This window comes from Protomyctophum parallelum, assembly GCF_964188405.1.
Source record: "Protomyctophum parallelum genome assembly, chromosome: 1".
NCBI lineage: Eukaryota > Metazoa > Chordata > Actinopteri > Myctophiformes > Myctophidae > Protomyctophum > Protomyctophum parallelum.
The window spans coordinates 56,498,703-56,516,740 of NC_139697.1; the positions used below are offsets into that span (position 1 = coordinate 56,498,703).

At 41.3% G+C, this 18,038-nt stretch overlaps 3 protein-coding genes across 8 annotated transcripts in view; 1 reads left to right on the top strand and 2 right to left on the bottom strand.

Moving 5' to 3' along the window:
• Positions 1-270: 270 nt before the first annotated feature.
• Positions 271-9,152, bottom strand: cct8 (chaperonin containing TCP1, subunit 8 (theta)). Of its 5 annotated transcripts, none has more exons than XM_083764999.1 (16): positions 9,013-9,152; positions 7,291-7,381; positions 7,082-7,161; positions 6,840-6,989; positions 6,147-6,327; positions 5,914-5,975; positions 5,687-5,824; positions 5,328-5,506; positions 4,482-4,548; positions 4,021-4,108; positions 3,825-3,940; positions 3,274-3,345; positions 2,466-2,630; positions 2,157-2,276; positions 1,411-1,519; positions 271-583 (listed from the first exon to the last, which is right to left on the bottom strand). In XM_083764999.1, exons 1-15 carry the CDS (start codon positions 9,070-9,072, stop codon positions 1,412-1,414), a joined length of 1,677 nt encoding a protein of 558 aa, XP_083621125.1. In that variant the 5' UTR covers positions 9,073-9,152; the 3' UTR covers positions 271-583; position 1,411. The 5 variants fall into 5 exon arrangements, with proteins under 5 accessions (XP_083621125.1, XP_083621126.1, XP_083621128.1 ...); XM_083765000.1 differs by having other exon boundaries at positions 1,391-1,519; XM_083765002.1 differs by having other exon boundaries at positions 1,381-1,519.
• A 433-nt stretch (positions 9,153-9,585) lies between these two features.
• pimreg (PICALM interacting mitotic regulator) lies at positions 9,586-15,322 on the bottom strand. 2 transcript variants are annotated; one of them, XM_083773816.1, is made up of 6 exons: positions 15,246-15,322; positions 14,403-14,722; positions 13,925-14,268; positions 13,604-13,699; positions 11,616-11,654; positions 10,917-11,051 (listed from the first exon to the last, which is right to left on the bottom strand). In XM_083773816.1, the coding sequence occupies exons 2-5, from the start codon at positions 14,709-14,711 to the stop codon at positions 11,624-11,626; spliced, it is 780 nt and encodes a 259-aa protein (XP_083629942.1). In that variant the 5' UTR covers positions 14,712-14,722; positions 15,246-15,322; the 3' UTR covers positions 10,917-11,051; positions 11,616-11,623. The 2 variants fall into 2 exon arrangements, with proteins under 2 accessions (XP_083629941.1, XP_083629942.1); XM_083773815.1 differs by lacking the exon at positions 11,616-11,654 and having other exon boundaries at positions 9,586-11,051.
• A 152-nt stretch (positions 15,323-15,474) lies between these two features.
• LOC310877322 (multidrug and toxin extrusion protein 1-like) overlaps positions 15,475-18,038 on the top strand; it is a gene marked incomplete at its 3' end in the record, with an annotated part of 69,599 nt that continues 67,035 nt past the window's right edge. Inside the window, exon 1 of the mRNA XM_083791142.1 lies at positions 15,475-15,539. The remainder of the gene's footprint in view (positions 15,540-18,038) is intronic.

Here is an 18,038-nt window from a genome sequence, read left to right on the forward strand (position 1 = left end):
ATTAAGTAATCCTTTAGTCTATAGTAGTGTATAAAGGTCTGTACCAATGAACAGCAGTTAAGAGTACATTCAACTAGTTACTTGCTGCCACTACTAATGAAGGGTCAAGTGTGCATTAGGATTATCTGGAGTCCCATCTGGAAACCCATTGGCAAAAAAAAGGAAAGAAAAGCATCATCTGCGGTTTCCTTCTGTTCTGGAGAGATTAGCTGGTGTCAAGTCATACATGAATTACAATGTGGTACATTCATTAAAAATAAACAGGACATGTTGACAGCTCAAGTGCCTTTTATTTTTTGGGACTCAGAACATAAAATGCAGACAGTGCTATCATTACATTTTTTTTTCAAACAACATCTTTCTTTGTAAAGCAAAAGCATGGTCATAGCTACAAAACAAAAAAAAAACCAACAGCTGGGCCTTAAATAAACAAGTAGAAAAAAAGGGTGTTTTTGATACAAGAACTGGTTGTTCTTTGTGGGTAGGGTGAGAGATTAGGGGCTCAGGTTCAGTCCTCCTCATCCCAGTCATTCTTTCCCTGCTTGGGCGGTTTGGGTCCCCCTGCTGGTTTGGCCATAATTATCTAAGAAGAGAGAGAGAGAGCAGTCAAACAATGTTTTCCCATACAAGTTGAAAGCAATTTTCTGGGGATCCAGACTGCTGGCTATACCTGCTAAAACCTAATTAATACTTTACATGATGGTGTCAATAGCCGAAAATAACAGATTTCCACAGTATCCGCGATTTCCGTTGTTATGAAAAGTATAAATTAGGCTTAAATGACGCACAAATTAATCAAAGCAACGGAACTAAAAAGTTCAACGTTCTCCAGCTCACAAAGTGACAATTGAAGCTTAATTGAGCATATCTTAAAAAATATTGTCTACCTTCACCTTTGGCAACAAATAATCACCACCTGAGGTGAGGTACATCTCTTATTTTGCATTTCTCAGATATGTCCTGAATCTCCTGATTGTACAGTTGGATTATCAAGAACTGCAACTTGCAATATTTCCATTTCTTCAACTTCTGTATCCAACTGTTGCAGTTAAAATGGATCACTGAATACATGCATCATGCAGTCACACCATATCCGAGTTCTGTGCAAGACTTGGAAGTGATTTAGTCTCATCATGTCAGTGACACACCTCGTGCATATTAAAATGGAATTGAAAACACAGAATTCTCATTTTAAATCTATTGCAGTTTTCATTTCTAAATAATCAAACACCATTGAGCACAGTTTAGTGTCACACGCATACAGGACAAACTAATGTTAGTAGTGACAGGCAGTCAGTTGGAACACAACATTTCCCCCAGTGTCTTGAGTTATGTCAGTATATTGGTGCAGCATTTTGCCCCGGTGTCAAACGCACACACATTCCAGCACCTGCTGAGAGAGAGCACAACCTTAATGGTGAGTCTCAAACTTATCGGGCGCCTCGTCGTAGTCATCCTTGTCCCAGTGGCCTCTCTGTTTGGGAGTTTTGGGTCCCCCTGCAGGCTTGGCCATGATGATCTGATCATATGCATAGAGTTTACATTATAACTTTTTTTTTGTCAGGTATTTTGTCAATTATTTTCGCCTCTGCCATGCCGTCCATTCTAGTGTAAGCCACCAACGTTGGATCTATCGGATCGCATATCTAAGTCATCCGAAACAAGAACATTTTGATTAGAATCGCGACTCTGGGATTTGAATCCGAGATAGGCATCTGGAAAAGGTAAACAGACCGTGACTCAATGGAGTCACTTATTTTGATAGATGCCAATTATTTGATGTAGATGCATGTTGTTTGGTTACTTGTTCACATACAAGTACTGTATTGGATTTAGATAATGTATCCGTTTGCTTGTCCACAGTAGCCAAGTATGGCATTTAGATGGCATGTTGTTTAAACAGATGGGAGGTAGGTGATCGGCCGAGTTTCACTCAAAATGACTCGATCGGCTATTTACCCAATCTGGAGAAACCAATCTTTTATACCATTTAAGTATCAGATATATTGTTTTGCTTCTTGCATTCTCCCCTAACATATGGTCTTAGACAACAGAACTTAAATAGCACAATCAAGAAAACAAAATCAGTGAAAACACTAAGTTTACACATATTGTAGTGCCTGTGTGTTTGTGTATGTGGGTGGGTGGGCACCCACCTGGTCCACTCGAAGAACTGTGACGGCAGCGTTGGTAGCCAATTTGATGCCCCAGAATTTGACCAGGTAAGGTTCCATGATACCAGCTTCTAGCATGTCCTTCAGGACAGGACCGTCTGCCTACATCACACAAACATACCCCCACAATTAGTCATAGGGTCTGAAATATAGTGCATGTAATGGTAACCCTTTAAGCAACAAAATACATCCAATAAGTATTTTACATTGGACAATTGGACACAATTTCTCAGACAACAAAGTATGTCACATGATTTAACAACTGCACTAATGCACAATGAGTACACATACCTCAATGTCGAAGCCCATGTTTTTGTTTCCCTCATGATGAGCTGCGTATAGATTAGAAATGAGCTCATTGCCCTTGACACCAGAGTTCTCTGCCAGGGCACGGGGAATAGCCTCGAAGGAATCAGCAAACTTCTTAATGGAATACTGCTCCAGACCCGGACATGACTAGGGAGACGGAGGAGACAGAGGACATGTTTGTGGACGCAGAAAAATCAGTTAGTTTAACTCAGTGTAAAGATAGACTGTATTACATTATTACTGTGCAGGAAATACAAGTCTTAAGGCTTGTCAAATAACAAAATCAATAACTATAACGATAATTATGTGAGCGTCCACAGTCCACACTCATACCAGCTAGCCTACCACTGTTAGCTACTGTATTAGCATAATCATCTCCCACCCCCATTATAACAAAACGACCGACTGCATCCCAGTTGTCCTTCTGGTGGATTTTGATATGCTGTGAGTCTGTCACAGGTTCATCAAATCACTCTGAAAGTGATCCAAACCATATTGTTGACAGCTATTACAGTATGATATCTGGTTCCCCTCAAGATACAATTATAATGGCCCGGGCAGCTAGCGTAGCAGTCTGGGCACATAGGGTGCTAATCTCGACAACCTTTGCTGCGTGTCACTCCCCATCTCTCTTTCCCCATTTCCTGTCAGTCTACTATCTCTATTAATGAAGGCAGAAAAGGCCCCAAAAATATCTAAAAAAAAATTACTACCGTACACATCCACCCATTCATATAATAAATGGTTAAGTGTAAACCTAGCCTATGTCAGTACAATCAATTCCGTGTACCTCTCCATATGATGTAATCTGTTTGGCCAGCTCAATCTCAGTGGCTCCGGCCCCAGGTACCATACGTTTGTCCTAGAGAAAAGAAATAACCATGTTTAGAATTTTGCTGAGTCAACAGAGATGTCTGGACATTTTAGCAAAACATTTGCCATTATTCACCTTCTGTTTAACACTATTCTACTGCACCAAAAATAAGTGCAGAAATATGGGCACATCTCTATATTAAAGAGTTGAGACTGTACACATAGTATATCTTAAGCTCAATTCTAAGATAAGACTAAGAACACAATACAACTCCAAACTGCTTAGTTTCTATGTAATCTTATGTCATAGTTACCTCTTGAGATAGATGAGTTTAATATTTATTGGTTTACCAAGGAGTATACTACAATATTTTATTTTATTAAGCTTACCAGTAGTTAGTGGATACATCGTAAATGTTCCATCCCAATTATTGAAATCAGACTGAAACACCCCACACAGGTTGCATTCATTGTTAAATACTTAATCTGATTACAATGCTGCATGTGTCCTTGTGAAAAGGGACTTACCCTGACGAGGACCTTGAAGGTGTTGACTCCGTCATCGATAGCCCTCTCGATGTCATCCATTCGATTCTCAGTGGACCCTCTGATCACCAGTGTGGAGATGGCTCCATCTTCTTTCTCTGTTAACAATTTATTTAGAATGTGTTACAAAGGTGAAACACCTTCTGGAGAAATAAAGGTCCAGGTCTGAGATTCTTACCATGTTTGAAGACAACCACCTGCGTGTCTCCCATCTCTGAAATGTAGACACTGTCACAGTGACCCATCTCCTCTGGAGTGGGAGGGGTCTGCAACACAAAATAACTGATGTCAAACATGGCTGATACAAATACCAGTTAGACCCTCACATTCTGATTGGCTGAGAGGCATTCTATATATTCCACCAACAGCCTAATGAACCCACATTTTGCTTAGTGGTGAATTTACATGAAAATAATTCACCACTAAAAAATCTTCATGTAAATTCACCACTAAGCAAAATGTGGGTTCATTTGTAACTATACGTTTGGAAAGGTGCTATACAAATAAAAATGCATTCATTCATTCAAATCAAATTGATTAATTTGGCACTGCACCATTTCCATAGTGAGATTAAAAGGTCCTCTTAGGTATTGTCGTTACTGTAATATTTTAACACAGACCAGACTCTTGAGAACTCACCAGCCTGGGGAGTGCAACAGCTCCCACTGTTTTGCATAACCTTCTGAGGTCCCATTTAGAGTTCAACCTGGAGGGGGACATAAAAGAGTAAGTTGAGCCAAATGTATACTTAGTTATGCAGCAGTGCCGTGTGCCAAGCTACGCGTTCTGCGATTTGATGCGTGCCGAGCTTGTACAGTAGATTGGCTATTTTAGGATTTACTAAGAAAGGCTGCAGTGTCTCATAAGGTTAGGGCAAACTATCATCTTATTTTGAAATGTGCATTTATCAGCACTCACAAGTTCACAACCCCCCCCTCAGTTGGACACTCATAAGTTACATCTACAAGATAAATTGGCTTGATATCTAACTTATTTTAACTCAAAATGTCACTAATAACCATTTAAAAATGCTATGATAAAGCTAGTGATAAACATAGGACAAATGATAAAAGCAGGAACAAAATTATATAAAACAAACATACAACCGATGTAAGACAGGAACCGAATCATTTTAACTCACTATCTGATTAAAAATGACATTGGACGTCTGTCCCTCCATAAAAAAAAAGCCAAAAAAAAAAAAAAAGAAATACGACTTTTATAAAAGTCCCAGATCGCCTAGGACGACATTGAACGAGTTGTCTATCGAGCTACTATCATTTAGCGTTAGCGGCGTTTATCTCGGAATTGAAGCTCAGATTGAGGTGTTCATACAGAACATCAATGTTTTAGGAACTCAATAAAGAAATCCCTGTGACCTCGCGGTACTATATATGATTGATTATTCTTCCAGTTCACCAATTCGGATCAAGTCTTTCATGTGGTCTGATCACGAACATTTCAGGGACGTCATATTTTTCCTACCTGACCACCATGAGCTGGTACTTGTTGGCATAGTGCAGTGCCATATCAGCCACCTTGCCTCCAGTCACCACCACGTTGGCACCGGCTTCTTTGATCGCCTTCACTTGGGCCTCCATCATGTCCTCCTCCCCCTTACTGAAGTTCATCAGCTCCTCAGCACTCTTTATCAATACTGTGCCCTAAGACATGGAGAAATTGACAGCCAGGAAACACTGGTGAGTCGATCGGCTACACAAAATGTGTAATGACCCCAGGCCACCCCCTGGACATGCCACTGTCTGTCAACAGAAACTAATGCAAAAAGTAAATTTCGGCTTTACTGTTATAAAGCACTAGAAAATCATTGAAGCCTTCCTTACTTTGGTCTCTGTCACCATGCCATCAAACGGGCAGGAAAAAACAGCGATCTTGGCATCTTTTACTGATGTGACGTCTCCCTCTGCCTCCTTCTTGAACACCATGCCATGCAGCATGGTGGAAGCCGTCAAACCGGAACCCTTGAGACACCACAGATAGCAATTTAGAAGAAGCCAACACCCACACTGATTTTTTTTAGATGTCTTTAAGTATACAATGCCACACTCACCAAGATCTTGCATACTCGGACACTATCAACATTGAAATTGCCGGATTCCGGGTAAATGGAGACTGCAGCAACAGAATATTCGAGAATTAGGTGCAAATTAAAACATTTTGTTGTCACAAAGACCATGTAATCCAATTAACTTTTTTGGTTTCCTCAATCATTTTCAAGCAATTCCTCAAATATTTTCTAATAAATTTGAATTATATTACTACTAGAATATTTTGCTGACTCACCACAGGCCTGGGCAATGAGGTTGGCGAGGAAGTCTTCGTTGCCATATTGTTTGCTCATGATGGCTGGGCGGATCACAGCTGTGACCTCGTTTAAGTCATGGAGGTCCTTGGCTGAAGCACACACACACTCTGGCAGGATCTCCAGTGCCTTCTTCATTGCCATCTCGTAGCCCTCAATCACCTACAAGACAAAGTGGGATAGGAAGGCTAAGCATACAGCATCATTTGTATCTTATACCAAACCTAAAACATAAGGTAGGTAGAAGCTCATTCCAAATTCCAATACACAAGGGTGGAGGAGTGGAATATACCAAAGGTAATTAAAGAATTCTTTCTATGACTGGAAATGGGTGTTTATTACATTTTTAAATGTAATGTTCTATTTATCTGGTTTTATGACTGTCTTTGTTGAATATTATTATTAGTGATTTTTAGTTAGCTATAATAGAATTAGATGATGTATGATGGATAAGAGCACCCCTCACTTCACATGTGTGATTTTACTACATCTGTCCGGGGGTGGTACAACTTAATTTCCCCCATGTGATCAATAAACACACCGTTATCAGTTGTTGAGTATGATTGTGTTGTCATTTCAAAATACATGATCTTTGTCTCAGGTCGATTGGATAACTTGATGGGCTTCAACAAAAAGCCCATTCTGTTAACTTCTGTAAAAGGAGTATAACTTACCTCAGACACAGACAGACCCATTCTGAGTAGCTCTTCTGCCTGCTCCAACAGAGCACCAGCAAACACCAACACAAAGTTAGTCCCATCACCAACCTCCTGTTCCTGCATGTGGGAGGCCATCACGATCATCTTGGCAGCTGGATGTTGCACCTGTAAATGACACGCGAGAGGATATTGAAGTTGTTGAATTTAAATTTGCATTAGAGGGGAACGTGTTGAACAAATACCGCGGATAGCCTCACCTCAAGTTCCCTAAGGATGGTGGCAGCATCGTTGGTGACAAATAGCTTCTCCAAGTGGTTGATCACCATTTTGTTCATGCCTGGGACGACAACATGCATTATGAAATCAGTATGTAGTATCAACAGGCTTCACAAAACTCACAGTTTTTAAGTTTACAAATCACTTTCCTATCAGAAATGGAGGAGCTTATAATATTTATGACATTCACCATTTGGCCCATAAGCTGTCCGTGTGGTCTGAGCCAGCTCCTTGCAGGCATGGATGTTACGGTAGACTGCTTCCTCAAGTCCTGAATAGTGCTGAAATGAAAGACACAATGAATCAATACATGGGAAAGGCCAAAGAACACTGGTTCCCAACATGCAGTCTGGGGACCACCATGGGATCTTGTGTGGTTTCCAGGGGGTCATCAGCTAACTGATTGATGGTCAACTAAGTATAGACCCTTACAGGTCTGACAGTAATTCAATAGGGCTTTTAGACTGTAGATTGGGGCCCCAGAGGCAAAAATCAAACCGGGGGTCCAAAAATTAAAAAGGCCTGAAAATGACAGTAGACATCATACAGATTGTAATTACGACTTTGAAATAAAGTCATATTAAAACATGTACTCCAACGCCTAGCCTTTCGGAACCCGTATTATCCCAAATACAAACAATTATACAGGGTTCGAAAGGGGCTATCCAACGCCTCACTGCCCTTACTAAGTAATGGCACTGTCTAGCACGAAAAAGTAATATTAACGTTAGCCCCTCTCGGAACCCTCCATAAAGCTTTTCTGAAATTTGGATGTCGCTTTGTGTAGGGTCCCTGTCCATATTTATATTTTTGTATGGGAATTTTGGAACGCGGACATATGCTCGCTAACATTGTATCTGCGGCGTTTGACGGCTTTTTTTTGTTTGAGTTATTCTGAATTCGTGAACTATAAGTACCTACACATACCGCTGCGAATATCTCCTGTGGCGCGGAAGCCGTTAAGTATTTTTAATCTTTGTTTGACCGATTTGGTCGCTTTGATTCTTCTAGTTTATTTACCGTTTATTGTACCGCCTCCCGGTGTGCGGTTGGCTTGCGTCAGCTACGTTCCTGCCTCTGATCTGCTCTGTCATAGCTATAGCGCCACTAGCTAGCCAGATAGGCGGTACAATGAGGTGTCAATAAACAAGGAAGGAAGAGAAGAATCAAAGCGACCAAATCGGTCAAACAAAGATTAAAAATACTTAACGGCTTCCGCGCCACAGGAGATATTCGCAGCGGTATGTATAGGTACTTAAAGTTCACAGATTCAGAAGCCTTCAGAGGAAAAAAAGCCGTAAAAGAGCGCAGACAGGCCATATTCACGGTGTATACGTTTTATTTCTGTCCGCGTACCAGGTGGCAGGGTACTGCTGGAACAGGACCCCATGGTCTGGGTCTAAAAAAATGCAGAAACTTCAGTACCATTGGGTTCTGCTTGGAGGGCTATATTAACGTCAGATGCAACAAATGGGAATTTCTGCAGCCTTAAATTGGGCTTAAATAAAATGCATCACAACTTTTCTGAGCATCACTTGAAAGATTACTCACAGTGCAATGGCTCAGATTTATCTGTGTACAATGGGTGTATCCTTGTCTACAATGGCTAATCGCTAATCACTAATTGTGTACAGCATATAATGTGATGTCTACAGGACACACCGTAAACATCCGTAAACATATTCTACAAGGAGGAGTACAATAAGACCGACTAGAAGCCGTGGTGGCACCGCATGCGGACAGGTTGAGCCGAGCGGCCTAGCGGTGTTTCTAGAACTCTCCCACATGATGATGACACTGTGCCCATGACTGCGCTGCTTCCTCAAGATGCTAGCTAAGAAGCTAGCTCACAAAATCACAAATGTCTCGTTTTAGACTCGTTCACTCCTTTCATCTTGCTATCGAGTCTCACCTTAGCACCGTCCTTCAACATCTGGGCAAAGCCCGGAGCTTTGGGTACGTGGAGGGCCATTTTCAGGTGTTTTGCAGCTCCGGGTATCCAAGAGAAGGCAGCTGCAGCGTGGGTTCGGCACTAAACACAAAGCCAGAGAGACAGAGCGGAGAGGAGGAGCCTATACAGCGTCACTGCTGTGCTTACCGACGGGAAGAAGTGAGGGACAAATTTGGAAAATGGTTATTGCATAGTTCCACCACTTGGCTACACCATTGCCTTCAGTGCGAGAGGAGTCACCAAAGTAAGCCTGGGACCGAGGCTAGGAGAGTAGGAGTCACCTGTTTAAAAGGTCTTAATAGCTTAATATACTCAAAGCTTAATAGGAATAGTACTGATGTATGCCATACATTTCAATGTAGTTGTACTAACAGCTTTGCCATTGAATAGTGCACTGTAACAATGAATTATCTAACTATGAGCACAATAATCGTAATAATTTGTCAAGTACATTTTTACTTCAGTTGTGTAATATTAAAAATCAACAAAAACATTTTTTTTCCTAAAAGGGTTTATTGCTGTGTACGTGTAGTTACAAAAAAGGTTTACAATTCATTCTTCTCCCTTTGTTTATATAAGACAAACTGGGAGCTAGTCGTCAATATATAAAAACATTAGTAAAAAGGTCACAGTCCCCAGTTATATATGGCTTCATTACATCAAACCAATGAATGAGGTCAAGACCTTCACATCCCCCTGGATACTACGGAATCATTCATGTATAATGTATTGGTCTAATAAACAATATTCAGGTCAATACAGGCTCCAACAGAGAAACGTACAAAATTAAAAGTGTCTTTCATAGTACGTATACTACAGTATATATACGTAGCTTGGCAGGATCAAACCCTTAAAAGGGTATAATAAATGTTAGTTATTAATTGCATACTTAATAGAACAGAGGCAAATAGGCCCTGTCACAAAGATATTTAGTGTTAGTTTATCACATACAATTATGGTCTCATATAATGATTTCTAATTGGGTATTAAGACACAGTTTCTATGAGAATAATGTGATTCAGGGCTGGACAATATATTGATATTAAGGTATTGTAAATGTTATTTATTGCCTACTTCACAAAACAGGCATATAGCTCCTGTCAAAGATTTTGTGTTAGTTTATTATCACATAATTTTGGTTTCATGATTTCTAAGTGACGTTTTCAGCCACTTTCTTTGAGCATAGCTTGAGTTACTGGTATATGGCACTTTGTCTGGGATTTTGAAGTGGTGTCTTTTCTTTGTGATAAAGGCTGCATTAGTGCATTATAGTAATTTTCTGAAGTTTACTGACCGTTCTATGATTTACCCACTTAGTACTTGATAAGCATAGTGAATGCACCAATAGCCAACTTCACAATATTGTCACAATATTGATATTACAGTATTTGGTCAAAATATATTTGATTTCATCCATATTGCCAGCCCTAGTGTGAGTACAAAATATAGTATTTAGGGAAACATACTTGCAAAGAATTTGGTCATAAGCCCAAAAAGATCAGGAAAACATGCTCATTGTGTGACGAGCATAGAGAGAACATAAAGCACAACAGCTTTTCCCAGCTGTGACAAAATTATCACAGAAGTAGCAGCTATAACACGTACATAACATAACGACATAGGAATCCCTTTGGTAGCTACGACAACAATACAAGCTACATTGAAACATGTAAACGCACATGAAAATGACAGTCCCGTTTACATAAAGTAGGTACTACCCATGAAGGTCCACATAAACCGTAACTGCAAATCTAACAGTCAGAATGTATAGAAATTGTCTACAAAAAAGGTCCATTTGTTCATTTAAACAGACACAGAAACATTTGTTTCAGTTAGGCTTGCGGACATTGTTGACAGCTGTGTGTGCCCAGCCTCCTAATGTGTGCGAGAGGTTTGCAGCTCTGCGTGAGAGGTTGGAGCGGCTGAGTTTACCGCTGGGGTCCAATCTTCTCCTCATCATGCCCCCATAATGTTCCACTGCATTGGTCCTGGTAGGGACTCTAAGGAATAGTGGAGAGGGAGAAAAATCGATCAAAATGCCAAAAGAGCACTTTAATTAGTGTATGTTAGGGCTGCATGCTGCATAATCCCAAATGTTTTGCTATGATCAGTTAATATTAGATGCAATAAGTGACACAACAGGAATTGATAAAGAAAATATATTGCGGTAATGCTGCATATCATGTCGATAATTGTCAAACATAGATTATAGAATAGAGCATTACATCACCCTAGTCACATAAGTGTTGGGAAAGAAGAAAAAGTTGGGTTTGAGAGCCGAAGAGGCCAGTGAAGTGAGATGCAAGCAGAAGAGCATGTATTTGTCTGTTGAATATGTGAGTATATTACCAGTTAAGTAAAACATAAGAAGAAGAACCAACTTTGTATTCTGACTCTCTATCAGAAAGCGCTCTGAGAGCTCTGATGAGCAGCCCCGTCATGCATCTGGCAAGCCGGATCAACCATGCTGTTTTTTGACATGCTCAAAAATGCCATCCTCTTAGTAAATATAGCATACAGTTAACTTATTACAGTATCATTCACATTTCGGGATGCAAATGTACCTTCATCCCTACTCTGTAATTAGGGAATAGTTGAACCGCCTGTTGTAGGGAGTAAAATGAATAATGATGTTAATGCTGTTACATTTATAAAAAAAATAATCCATGTTTTTCATTTGCTTTTGTTCCAGGCATTGAATGTTCACTGAGCAGTTGGAATTCACACAAATAGGACAATGGAACCAACTGGACTCATGAATTTCATTGCCTGCATGTTTCAAATGTTTGAGTGTCACTGTACACACACACACACACACACACACACACACACACACACACACACACACACACACACACACACACACACACACACCATATATGATTTGTTTTCATCAGGCTTCCTTCTTCAACTGCCTCCCCCCATTAACCCCACCCTCTTCAACTAAATACCAGAAACACAGACCCCAGTTTGAAACTCGGGCGGGAAGAATGTGAGCGGGGGAGGGGTGAGGGGTCTTTGGGGGAGATGCTGCAGAGCACACTGGGATTCTTTTAGTGGGTGGGTCACTGAAGGTCGGGGCAGTCATGCATTCAGCACATGTTTTCTAATAAATCATCAGAAATTAATATCATGGCTCAACAACAGGGAGATGGAAAATGAGTCCATTCATAAAAATCCATGGAAATCTATCTACATTTCACTTATCCATATTCACATGTTCTACTGTTAGTGCCGCCCCTTCCTTACCCAGAGTTGATAACTTGAAAACAGACAGGATTCTGATTTTATTCCCAACATCTGTTTAGGCCTAAAAGTGGGTACTTAAAAACTGCTAAAACTTCTGAAATGTATGTAGGTATGTATGTGTGTATGTAGTTTAAAAGGGGGGCTTTTTTGTAAAAACCCCTGCCCGCAATACCTTCATATATTTAAAAATAAGTCCAAAATAGGGTTACCAGTGAAGGGCAAACTGCCTATTCACTGGGGACTATGCAAGGCAGAGGCGTCCACCCCCCTGAGTCCAAGTTTAAGCTAGACCGCATACCTACCTGTATGTATACATGTATGTATGTACTGTATGTACACACACACACACACATGATAGATATGGATGGAATGTCCACTGCCTTTTGCCAGATTCACATAGACAAAAAAATTATTACTCCTATGGTCTGCGTCTGCTTTGGGTTCACTATACATGCATGTCCACATGGGCCTGTGGATGACTATACAGTAAATTTGGCAGTAGAGTGGTAGCCTATCAGAACAAAACAAAGACACTTAACCTGTCAAATGAAATTAACCTTTTCCACTACCTCAGCAATAACAAAACAACTAGCGATGTGTTCGGTGAGTATTCATACTCCAGTTTTAGGTGATAAGGTGACCACCAAACAGTGGTTAGTAAAAACAGAGAGACGTGTTTGCCTGTTTGGTCGCTTAGCACAAGGGTTGGGACTCGTTAGGATTTTAACGGTTCCGGTTCCTAACGGTAGAATTTCTACTTGTAAAAAAGTGATTCACTGGCGTGATTACTAGGCTACATAAAAAATACAACACTATTATTACAAATTGTACAACTATTATTTTAACTTGGGCGAGTCCAATTGGTCACGTATTTTGTCGTGCTTTGGGTTGGGTCAGACTAGGTATGATACATTGATTAGATAATATTATAACCTTGTTTCTGTGGAGAGGTTTCCTTAAAGTCAACGTGCTAGCACGAAAGCATTCAACCACACTTCTACTAGCATACCGATCCTTTTAGATCAGTGGGCGTATCCACCTCACTCACACGTTTAGGTGGCGCCGCATGGATGCATTCACACAGACACAACTGAGCCAAAAGAAGACAGACGAGACCCGTTTGGGGAACCGATCATTTAAATACGATGGAACCGGCTCCGGTTCTTCAATCTCCCAACCCTATTTACCACTGGAGTGACGTCATGTTGTTGTGTTCGGTGGTCACCGTATCACCTAGAACTAGTATGAATAGGCCTTAACAATGTTCGTCTTGGCAGCACTGTCAACAACATTGAGAATTTACCTGTCCTCTCTCCTGATGACGTCATCAAAGGCTCTGGACAGGCGTTTCAACTTCCGAAGCCCACTGGAAACACTCTCCAAGTCCTGGTCAAACTTCCTGTCAGAAAAGAGAGGCAACCAATGAGATCAAAGAAATACGGGTAAACTATACAATATAACTAAAAAATAAAACAATATAAAACGGGGGAGTTTTATGTTTTATGTCTTCACAACTTTTCTTTAATGTGGAAATAAAAATTGTATCTAATTCACAAATATGCTCCACAGTCTATGTTATAGCCTACTATTACTGTATGTACAGGGCTGTACATAAAGCACTCACTGTCTCTGGATGTTGGGGGAGGCAAAGGGACTTCTTAACGCAGCCATGCGGATAAGCTGCCTCCGTCCTCCACCTGCCTTCACCCCCCGCACATCTTTATCAGCCTCTGGAACCCCCTTAATCCCCGACTTGTGTCTTGAGCCCGGAGTACGCCGGGGTGTCACTGCCGCTTTCGGGGTGCGTCTTGGCGTCCGCCCGGGGGTCGTGGTGGTAGCAAGTCGACCAGGAGTGCGTCTTGGGGTGCGAGAGGTTGACAATGACATGCCATTCTCTTCTTCACCATCACATATCCGCACCGGTGTTGCAACCAAACACTCTTCACGTGAAGAGTTCCTCTGCATTCTCTGAGGGGAGGGAGGGAATGGGCCATCAGGGACAGCATGAGGGAATATTCTTTCCTCTCACTTGTCAGCGCATCCCTGGGCCTTGATTTAACAACACTCAAATCATGTCATTTCATTATTATTATTAGACCTACCTGATATACTTCTGTAACAGAGTTCCTTGCGCTGCGGGTGAGTTTGCGGATGGTGCTGGTTTTGGGCTCCTCCTGCAGGTTTTCCCAGGTTGGATTTTCTGGGAGGGAGTTGGCCTGGACAGACCGCAGTGGAAGCCGCTTCCGCAGAGACATTCGAAGGGAGTTAAGCGAGGATGAGGAGCGGAGCTTGCGGAAGCGATCGGGGGCTTCTGGAGAGCCCTCTGCCTCGTCAGACTCATCCAGGGTCGTGTGGGCCCGCCACACTCCCACCACAGCAAGACCAAGACCGTTCATCACTGAAGATGCCATGTAGATTCAATCTAATAAAGAGTAGTGTATTTGCAAATGTATACTGTAAGCACACCGAGCACAGCAGGACAGACACACACACACACACACACACACACACACACACACACACACACACACTCTCACTCTCTCTCTCCTGTATTTACTGCTGTTCATTATGTCCTGTACTGTACCGGTATACTGAATGTAATTTCATATTTATCCCCATCTATAGCCTCATTATAGTTTTTGATATGTCATATTTGTGAATCAACTATTCATGTGCAAATACATTTAGAAATGTAAAACATGTTTACATAAAAGAGGACGTACCGATCCTTAATACGAGCACATTTAAATCACATTCAATTGACAAAACATTAAGAAATCTGATCTCACGCGGTTCTGAGGGCTTTGTTTTGCTAAGCTGCTAACGTTAGATCCAAGCCCAACACTCGATCACAATGTGCTCACTGAGATTCCACATTTTCTCCGTTACCCATGGATAGATAAAACAACAAGATGAAAGTAAAAAGTATCTTTTCCATAACTTACCGTATACCGTCTAATGTAAAAGTTTGAGTCCGCTAAATGTACTTTTCTCTGCCGCTCCGCGTTGGGTTCTTTCTTTCTTGCTTCTACTATTTGAATGTGGTGATTTGGCGGTGGGTGGGTGGTGCATAGGGTGGGTGGACCACCGAAGTCAAACGTAGAGACCAATGACGTAACCACGCAACAATCCTAAATCCAGTGCTGCTAGTCCGGGTCAGGGTCAGACAGTCACCCGGGTGGATGGTGACGGTCAGTCTGTCATAACCGTCATCCGTCACCGTGACCAGATGTCAACAGGTAATTTCATCTTTACGTGTGATAATATTGTCACGCACTCTAACCAAGAATCAGCCTTGCTGAGATTACTGTTTGATTAAAAGAAGTGTAAAGAAGTGGGTGGAATGATTTGATTCACGCTCCAGTCTAGCCCAAACATTTAGAATCTCGTAGAGGGTTTTTTTTCGATTCTGACGAATCTCTCTACGAGAGTCTAAAACACAACCCCCCCCTTTACCGTCGAAAGTTGAACGTTTGTGCCTCAAAATCACTCTTACCTTGTACAAATGCAAAATCTAAGCTGCTTTTAATGTTGCCCCACTTGTTTGTGAGGTGTACGGATTCAGATTAAACACGGAACATGCTTATTTTTCAATAAAAAAGCTATTTTAATCCACTCTGTTTCTGAATCCTCCATTGTAAATGCGGTAAACGGCGCAACAGAATATTGCCCGCGCCCCTAGCGGCCAGGGTTCTCTTGCGCATTTACAATGGAGAGAAAAGCAAGATGGCCGCCAGATTCCGAGACAGAGTGGATTAAAATAGCTTTTTTATTGAAAAATAAGCATGTTCCGTGTTTAATCTGAATCCGTACACCTCACAAACAAGTGGGGCAACATTAAAAGCAGCTTAGATTTTGCATTTGTACAAGGTAAGAGTGATTTTGAGGCACAAACGTTCAACTTTCGACGGTAAAGGGGGGGGTTGTGTTTTAGACTCTCGTAGAGAGATTCGTCAGAATCGAAAAAAACCCTCTACGAGATTCTAAATGTTTGGGCTAGCTCCAGTCCACTGTAGCCTATAGTTTTCAGAAAAGAAATGATACAGCGGAAGGAGCATAGGCTAAGGAGGAAAATAAATCTAGATATAGTATTATAAATATAATTATATATTAATATAAAATGTATAGGTAGGAAAGCTATATAGTACATGAGGTAAGACATAAGTGTTTAAGGTGTGATGGTCATTGGCAGGTTCAAGGTGCCATACTAACCATAACAGATATGTAATGGCACACAGGCCTTTCTTGTCAGCTACTGATTCACAAACAAACACTGCAATAGGAAATACATTTTAGACCCAAAATGTTTGTAGAAACACATGCCAAAGACAAGACATAATATATATGTAGCCTATGCGGTAATTCTTAAATTCTGTGTTTGGGAATAAGGGGGGGGGGAATAAGTGATTTGTGTTGAAATGAACCACCAGGAGGTGTCTGTAAAGAGATGGCTGTTGCTTTTCACTCTGCTCATCCTGTTTTAATGTTTATACTCTAGTCTAGTCTATGCTAGCCTCGATACCCAGGCTTTCATTTCGTCTGCGCGAAAGATGAAAGCCTGGAAAAGCCGTGGGCTGAACCAGTCTAAAAGTGGGAGTCAACCCTTCCGCGTAGGCGTCGCTCTAAATGATGTGACGTAGCGCTGCACTAGGGGGGAGAGGAGGGGCCGGGGGTGACGGACAGATCGATGAGATCCAATCAGGGTGCGCGCTTTTCTGAGGCGCGACCCTCCCATCTAGGCCAGAAATGTCTCTGCTTAGGTCAGGCTAGCCTGACCTAAGCAGAGCAAATGAAAGCCTGGGTATCGAGGCTAGAGAGTGAGTGAATACAAAAAATATATCTTAAAACACAATACACAAAACATATCAAATGTATTGTATCCATATGCAGTGATACCTTTTCTCATCAGAGGTCATATTTCAGAAGTGCAGCCAGTTCATATTTGTGAGTAGGCCTAGGCCTACAGTGTATGTGTTTGTATGCTTGGCATCAAATGATGCCTATAGAACATCAAGGCAGTTCTGCAGAGGTTTGTATCATGATGACAGCTCTTCCTCCAGATGTCGTTGTTCCTCTTCATTGTCCTATTATACTTCAGTGGTTCTCATTCTCAACTTTTTCAAGCCGCGACCCCCCAAAATAATCAGATTTTAACTGCAGTGGAGAGGGGACAGACACCCTGCACACTGACAAACACTTGGGATTGTAGGAGTTTAGGGCAGGCATTACATTTTCCTCGGTTCCACAGATAAATATTGTGAAAATAGCTGATAAGCTCAACGCCTCGCAACGAGGTGCTTGCCTTGTAGATCAACTATTTTCAAATGTTTATTTTTATTATTTGACAATTTAGCCAATATCTGACCAGTTTTTATAGTATAGTTTGTTGATAATTTTTGATGCAGTAATAATGGCCTCTCCCCCCTGCTTTTCTTTTAAAGTCCTTAAACTGTCACTTATCTGGGGACCCCCAAAATCATTTGTGGGGGCCCCGACCCACAGGTTGAGAACCACTGCTATACTTCACAGAATATATATTCTCTATATACTCTTAGCTGAGTCCATGTTATTGTTATAATCTTCATTCTTGTCATCGTGATCGTCATCATTTGTAACATAAACATTGTTCAGTGTTATCATCACTGTTGTGTTAATCATGAGCAGCATCATTGGTAACAGTATCATCATTGTTATCATTATTGCGCATGTGCTTAAATTGTGCATCCATGCATTTTCTA